Here is a 7,975-nt window from a genome sequence, read left to right as displayed (position 1 = left end):
CTAGCCATATAAATACTGTGACTACAACAGCAGGTCAGAGGCTATGAATCCTGTGATCAGTAACTCATCTCCTGACTCCCCAAAGCCTGTCCACCATCTAGAAGGCACAAATCAGGAGTGTAATGGAATACTCTCCACTTGCCTGGATGAGTGCAGCTCCCACAAAACTCAAGAACCTGGACACCATCCAGGACAAAACAGCCCACTTGACTGGCAGCCCATCCACAAACATTCCCACCCTCCACCACTGATGAACAGTGGCAGCAGTGTGTACCATCTCAAACCCCTCTCACCCAGATCCCTCTCGCCCCAGCCATTAGCCAAACCAATTGGCCCCACACCACCTTCTGGTTCCTGTTTAATGGGTTCAAAGTGGCTGAAATATGCAAGTTTTTAATTGAAAATTACAAAGAAATTATAACACAGGATCTGGCCATTCGGCCCATTCTGTCCATATTGCAATGAGTGGGATTCCATCCCATGTACCTGTCCAGTTCCTAGACCCTATATTCATTCTTTTCGACCAAGTAACTCTCGAACCCATTCTTAAATATTGACAAAGTCTCTGCATCAGCTCAAACATTGAATTCCACAACTTTGCAAACCTTTGAGTTTCTCTCAATATTTATCCTAAATTTTACATTTAATCTTATACCAATGGCTCTCCTTTTCTATATAATCGGGCTTTGCATGCGTGAAGAACAGAACAAGGATTGTGGTCTGTGATTAACACCATCAATGTCTTTATGTCTGTGGAAATGTAAATGAATGAAAAACTTTATTTGAATTCATGTCCTGAGGGTCTCTGTTATTACATCATGTTTGACAAATTTCTTAGAAATAGTCATTTCGTAGTACAAAACTTGATTATTGCTGAAAAAAGAGACATGTCTAAGCTTTTCCTCTTGCACTCATCAGGACACTCGCAAGAATACCAATATAAAGGGGAAAAACAACAATTTATATTACATGTGAAGAGACTGCTGATTGGTTGGCAAGTTGCTTTGCCATGGAGAATGCACCAGTGATGGTGACTGACAGTTAACTGCCAAGTATTGTTTGAAATTTAAACTAGGTAGTTTGAACCTGATTGGTGAAGGCATTGTCCTGAGGAATGAGTCAGCGAATGGCTGTCACTTATTTTGTTTAGCTGAAACAGGCGCAATGTGTGTACATGTTCTTTCTGTCTACAAAGAACAGGGCCGGTGTATTAATATATGTAGCTTCCAGTACACACAAATGCGCTACACTGTGAGCCTGACTGACAATCTTAAATTGGTTCTTAGCCTAATTCTTAGCACACTGAGGATTATTTAGCAAAAGTTGTCCAATTGCGGAATCACATCTAATGTTAGGCACTGTGTTTTGAGTTTGGCAAGCATGGGCTGGTTGGGTAGAATCTGGTAGGGTACGGTCTGTACCCTGCCTGTTGTGAACAGCGGAACAATTTGCCAGTCTTTGGGACATACGGCCTACATATCTAGCATCACACTGACACTGAAATACATGTACCCACATTACTCATTTGTGTGATAGGCAGAACGTCTTTTTGGCTTGATGACAACATCCTGTTAGTGGTGAAAATCACAGGTGTTGCTACTGCATAGTAGCAGCGTGAAACAGCTAGCCTCACCTGTTGCTCAAAGTTTTGAGATATCTTGCCCTTCCAGGGTAATCTTAAGGCAGACTGGGCACTTTTCAGGGACAAACATGACGGCCTCCGGCCTGTTCATGAGTTTGTGAGATATACAGAGTGAAATGATCTGATCAGGGTAGCCATTATCCCGCAGGATGTCTTTGACAAGCTCTATTTCAGCAACAAGCTTCCATGGTGAGCTCAGGCCTTATTTACGAGGTTGCTGATAAGACCAATCTTACAATGTGTGGAACTATAAGAATCCCAACGCATTTATTGACCAGTGAAGTTAGGCTTGCAGTAAACCGTGGTAGAGAACCCCCTGGCAGATTTCTCAGCTAGTATGTTCAGGTATGGGAGTTCATTTGACTGCTCCATTTCAAAGGTGAATTTGAGCGCAGGATGGAGCCCATTAAGAATTTAAGGAAATTATTACATGCAGCTGTGGATTTAAATATAGCAAACGTATCATCCACATATGGGAAATATGTGAGGGGCAGGAGGCTCGGTGTGTGGGCAGCTGCTGCAAATCGAATATAATAAAAAGGCCATTACATTGTAGAAGCTTTTTATGGATACAGATAAAAGCCAAGCCTACAATTACTATTTAACCTTATTATTACTATTTAACATTAACATAGGCAAACTTCTGCAAATTGGTTAACAGAGAATCTTTATGCTGTGTTCACAGTTTTGTGCTAATATTAGAAAGGTGACTGGTTAAAGGCCAGGCAACAAATGGTTAAAGGCCAGGCAACAATTTTTTTTAATCTCCCAGTTTTGTGACCTTTTTGATTACAAATATCGTGTAAAGTTGCTTGCTTAAATCTTGAAATAAGGTTAAAAGGTAATGTCTTAATGTAATGCAACTGATGGTTGCTGTTTGTTCAGAATATCATTGAAGTAGTAGGAATTTGGCAGTTTGTAATCTCCCTTATGCAGTGGTTGCTTGGTGGAACCGAGGACGGATGGGGGAGGTTCTGAAGCAAGCAGATCGAGGAGGAGATTGGCCAAACTTGCTGTCAGGACCTTCCTGCATTAGGGAGGGTTGCCGGGGGTGAAAATGAGCCAATCATGAACCGTCGCTATCAGAGAAAGGAACCAATTACGGGCCATTGCTATCAGAAAAGAGCCGATCAGATAGTGTGTACATGGCAGGGCGGGAAGCAGAGGCTTATTTGAGCACAGTGTTCATTAAGCTCGAGGCTGTCACTGCAGCGGACAAGGAAAGGGGACAGCCTATTCGGCTATCTGAACAGAGAATGGACAAGGACGGATTGACCACCTGCACCTTTCTGTTTCTCGGGGAACCCAAGCAACTAATGTGCGGGGTGAGTTGCCACTGGTATTAGTATTATTAAACTGTAACAGAAATCAAACAACAAAGTACAGTTGTTTTGGGTGAAGTCTCGAGATTTGAGTCATTGATATCCAGAGTAAACCTCCAAACCCAGGTGTCATTCTATCAAAGCCACGTTTCTCATGGAACCCAACAAAGATGTTTGCAAGAGCTGGGCCTAAAGGGGATCGCATGGCAACACCATCTATTTGGGTAAACATGGTATCATTAAAGGTGAACTGAACTGAACTACACTACATGAGTTGCCAAGTTCATAAACTCAATGAATACTGAATTACGCAATGGTGCAGGGTCTCGGTCACCATGATATAGTGCTCTGTGCTAATATCTCTGGCTTCCTTAAGTGGGACATTGATGAATAGGCTAGCAATGTCAAATCAGCAAATGGACACAGCAATGCTATTGATGCACAAGTCCTGTATGGTCTTCGCAAATGTGAAGGAATCCTTCACCGTGTATCTGGAGAACTTGCTCAAAACTGGTTGTCATAATTAGCCCTGATTGTTCCTTTTCTCTCTGGATCCGTTACTGATCAGAGATGTGATCTGAAACCTGTGATGCAATCAGGTCAATGATTTTTTTTATTCGTTCATGGGACGTGGGTATTGTTGGCTGGGCCAGCATTTATTGCCATCCTTAATTGCCCTTGAGAAGGTGGTGGTGAGCTGCCTTCTTGAACTGCTGCAGTCCATGTGGTGTAGGTACACCCACAATGCTGTTAGGGAGGGAATTCCAGCATTTTGACCCAACGACAGTGAAGGAACGGTGATATATTTCCAAGTCAGGATGGTGAGTGACTTGGAGGGGAACTTCCAGGTGGTGGTGTTCCCATCTATCTGCTGTCCTTGTCCTTCTAGATGGTAGCCGTCTGGGGTTTGGAAGGTGCTATCGAAGGCACCTTTGTGAGTTCCTGCAATGCATCTTGTAGATGGTACACACTACTGCTACTATGCGTCGGTGGCGGAGGGAGTGAATGTTTGTGAATGTGGTGCCAATCAAGCGGGCTGCTGTGTCCTGGATGGTGTCAAGCTTCTTGAGTGTTGTGGGAGCAGGCAAGTGGGGAGTATTCCATCACACTCCTGACTTGTGCCTTGTAGATGGTGGACAGGCTTTGGGGATCCAGGAGGTGAGTTACTCATATCAGGATTCCTAGCCTCTGACCTGCTCTTGTAGCCACAGTATTTATACGGCTAATCCAGTTCAGTTTCTGGTCAATGATAACCCCCAGGATGTTGATAGTGGGGGATTCAGTGATGGTAATGTCATTGAACATCAAGGGGTGATGGTTGGATTCTCTCTTGTTGGAGATGGTCATTGCCTGACACTTGTGTGGCGTGAATGTTACTTGCCACTTGTCAGCCAAATCCTGGATATTGTCCAGTTCTTGCTGCATTTGGACATGGACTGCTTCAGTATCTGAGGAGTCACTAATGGTGCTGAACATTGAGATGTGATCTGGGATCAGAGATGTGACAGGGGTCAGAGATGTGATCAGGGATCACAGATGAGGTCTGGGATCAGAGGTGTGATCTGGGATCAGAGATTAGATCTGGGATCAGAGATGAGATCTGGGATCAGAGATGATATCCGGGATCAGAGATGTGAACCAGGACAGTGATGTGCTCTAGGATCAGAGATTGAGGAAGATGGGAATTATGGGTGGCTGGGTTTTCCTCAGGGCTCTAGGCTGAGACTGGGGTCCTCCTCAACAAGACTGTCCTTGATCATTTCACTGGGTTAGATCACAGAGATAGCCCCTTCTGGAAAAGGGAGAATGGAGAGGAGGGGGAGAGGAGAGTGAGGAGTGGGGAAATGAAAGGAGAGAAGGAAGAAGGTAGGATAGAAGGGAAAGAGAGAAGAGGAAAGGAGAGAGTGGTGAGGGGAGTCAGGGAAGAGGACGGGGAGAACATAAAGGAATGGAAGCAGGGTGACGGAGTGGGGGATGTTCTCAGTGAAGCAGGCTGATTGATGAAGGATTGGTAAAAACAAAATCAAAGAGCGGGTCCCGTCTGACCCTCAGGATCCTGGGTATTGAGAGGAACAACAAAGCTGATATTTAATGAAGATTACTGGGTAAGTAGCGAAAAAAACGTGGAAGCATTATTAATTCTGAACTTTTTTAAAGATATATTGTGCATAAGCTATAGTCTATTCTAGAAATTTAATTAAGTGATGTTAAAATGATTGCTTTCTACACCAAATAACTCCACTGAGAATAGTTAATCAATGACACAGTTCTCTGTCTTCAAGAAGGCTCCACTCTCCTGAGTAATCCTCCATTTCTCAATTATTCTTCACTTTCTCACGGATGTAATCTGACAGGTTTGTAAGTTTGAATTGAATTTCCTGCTTAAGGCTTTCTGCATATGGAGATAGTCTCTCTCGCATGTTCTTCAGTTTCTGTGTAAACACCTTGTTGACTTTGAAGGAAGTTGTGTTCTGATCGAATGCCTTGGCCACCAATTCAATCTTGCTTTTGAGATCTTTCATGTATTGAGTTATACTTTGGTTAGCCCTGTTGTCAGACAGAGTTCCTGTCTTTCCTGTGGCATAAGGGGCCAGGAATTTCACATTCTCACTGATCTTTGACTTGAACTCACTAGAATTTGGATAATTCTGGGGAATTTCACCAGCCTGATGGATCACACTGACAAACCCATGTTCAACATCGGGAAGCAACTTAGCCAGAATCTCCTGAATTCCCTGATCAAGCTTTGTTTTCAGCCTACCAGCGTTACCAGTCTGGTTGATCTTGGCAATGTTTTCATTGAGCTTTTGATGCACAGCTTCAGTCAGTGGAATCAGAACATCCCTCTGGGTTTTTGTGTTATCGTTCAACTTGTCCTGAAGCGATTTGGTGTCGCGGAGTTCCTCAGCATTATTCTTCAGCTGCTGGCGGAGTTCCTCAGTGTAAGGTGTCAGTTTCTGATGAAATTCTTCAAGGTTTCTGCTGAGCTGCTGGTGAACCACATCAGCAAAAGGAGAATGCTTTGTCCTCAGGTCCTGCCTGATCCTCCGCTGAAGATTCTCAGTGTTGACTGTCATCTTCAAATAAAGCTCATCTGTGAGAGGAGCCAGTCTCCGACGAAGATTCTCAGCGTAGCCATTAACATTCTGCAGGTTATCCTTTAAAAGATAACTAAAAATACAAACAGAGAAAAGATATTTTATTACCTGGCAGAATAGGAAATAAACATATTGTTTGAGAGCCAATTAGCAAACAGACTCTTGGTGAAGTCTGCTGAGGAATCAGAGAACAGCGGATCAACGATTTCACCGAGCTAGTTAGTGTCATTAGAGTTGGATTATGTAATTGGTGCTCTATAATAATAATGGGTCAGTCAGACATGACTTAATGATGTCCATTTGACACCCATCAATCTGGAGATCTTTTGGTTTTAGTGATTTTCTCTTTTTATGTATTTTTTAATGCTTTTATTTAAAGTTGAATGGATCAATACCTACTAACTGACCACTGGCTGACCACTGACTGTCCATTGACGATCCACTAACTGTCCACTGACCATTGACTAACCACTGAAGTGTTGGTGCTCCTGTAGCTCCTCACCTCTCACTCAACACCCACTCCCTGATTCAATTCAAGTATTTGACAAAATCTGATCCACTCATGCCATTCCCATGCCAATGATGTTGGGAGATAAAGTGGTAAAGTTTCCAATGACCTTTCCTCATTTGGGATTTTTACTGGGCTACTCCTTCTTGCTGTTTCCATGGAGACTGAGCTGTACTGACAGTTCACCAACACCCATTACTCACTTGAATGGTTGGTTGGTTTCTGAGCTTGGCTTGACTCTGCTGTTGGCTTTGCTCATTATTCTGAAATTGTAATTCCAAGAGTCATTTTGCAGCTCTTCATTATTGAGACCTGTCCGGGAACCTGTAGGAGGAAGCAAACAAGAGGTTGAGAGCATGAACGCCGGAGAATACTCGCTAAATCTTATTGTTCATTTCTTGAACAAGCAGCTTGTGAATGTTGAGATTGTTGTATCAGACTTGGTTGTGTTGATTCCATGGAGGTCTTTGCTGCTGAGCTCCCACTGGAGTTTCCCTGAATTTCATGATCCCACCAGGGAAGTCCACATCATCACTGGCTATCGGTGAAAACTGACCAGAATATTCAACCTCTCTGATTGGAAGCTTCAGCCTGTACCCCAGCATCTTACCAAAACCAGCTGAGTTGCATAACACCTACCTGTTACAGGCCTGCCTGTTACAAACCTGCCCATTACACACCCACCTGTTGCCAATCCACCTGTTATACACCCGGCAGTTACAGACCCACCCATTACAGACATGCCTGTTACACACCGACCTGTTACAAACCCATCCATTTTACATCTGCCTTTTACACACCCACCCATTACAGACCTGCTTGTTACACATCTGCCTGTTACATACCCACCTGTTACAAACCCACCATTACACATCTGTCACACACCCACCCATTGCAGACCTACCTGTTACATATTTGCATTCTACATACCCGCTTGTTACAAACCTGTCCATTACACATCCACCTGTTACATACCCATCCATTACCGACATGCCTATTACACATTTGCTTCTTACACACCCACCTGTACAAACCTGACTGTTACACAACCGCCTGTTACATACACAGACTTACCTGTTGCACATCCACCTGTTACACACCCGTCTGTTATATACCTGCCCATTTCACACCCACCTGTTAAACACACCCATTACACACTTGCCTGTTACAGAGCTGCCTGTTACACACCTGCCCATGACACACCCACCCATTACACACCCACCTGTGTCACATAACTGCCATTACATACCTGCCCATTACAGGATGGGGTTAGGATGGAGTTAGGGCTCGGATTACAGTTCTGTTTCTCATGCTAACAGAAGAACAAAATCTCAGCCCTAGAACAGGCACATGGAATAGTCAGAGTGAGGTGAAGACACCAACCTGGGACCAGGAGGGTGATTAA

General features: G+C 43.8%; 1 protein-coding gene across 1 annotated transcript; it reads right to left on the bottom strand.

Annotated features, from left to right (window-relative positions):
* Positions 1 to 5,279: 5,279 nt before the first annotated feature.
* LOC121269582 (apolipoprotein A-IV-like) lies at positions 5,280 to 7,562 on the bottom strand. The gene is made up of 4 exons (XM_041174283.1): positions 7,475 to 7,562; positions 6,774 to 6,894; positions 5,471 to 6,135; positions 5,280 to 5,377 (listed from the first exon to the last, which is right to left on the bottom strand). Exons 1-4 carry the CDS (start codon positions 7,560 to 7,562, stop codon positions 5,280 to 5,282), a joined length of 972 nt encoding a protein of 323 aa, XP_041030217.1.
* Between the last annotated feature and the right edge of the window lie 413 nt (positions 7,563 to 7,975).

The sequence above is a fragment of the Carcharodon carcharias genome, chromosome 25 (assembly GCF_017639515.1).
Source record: "Carcharodon carcharias isolate sCarCar2 chromosome 25, sCarCar2.pri, whole genome shotgun sequence".
Classification (NCBI taxonomy): Eukaryota; Metazoa; Chordata; class Chondrichthyes; order Lamniformes; family Lamnidae; genus Carcharodon; species Carcharodon carcharias.
Note: the sequence above shows the minus strand (reverse complement) of the source record. Positions and strands in the feature narration are given on the sequence as shown.

Excerpts from the sequence above, each read along its gene's own strand:
- LOC121269582 (XM_041174283.1), bottom strand. The coding sequence starts at position 7,562 with ATGTCGGTAATGGATGGGTATGTAACAGGTGGATGTGTAATGGACAGG. Across the intron at positions 6,895-7,474 it reads AGAATGCAAATATGTAACAG|GTTCCCGGACAGGTCTCAAT; the intron begins GTAGGTCTGCAA and ends TTCCTCCTACAG. Across the intron at positions 5,378-5,470 it reads ATACATGAAAGATCTCAAAA|AGAGACTATCTCCATATGCA; the intron begins GCAAGATTGAAT and ends AGAACATGCGAG.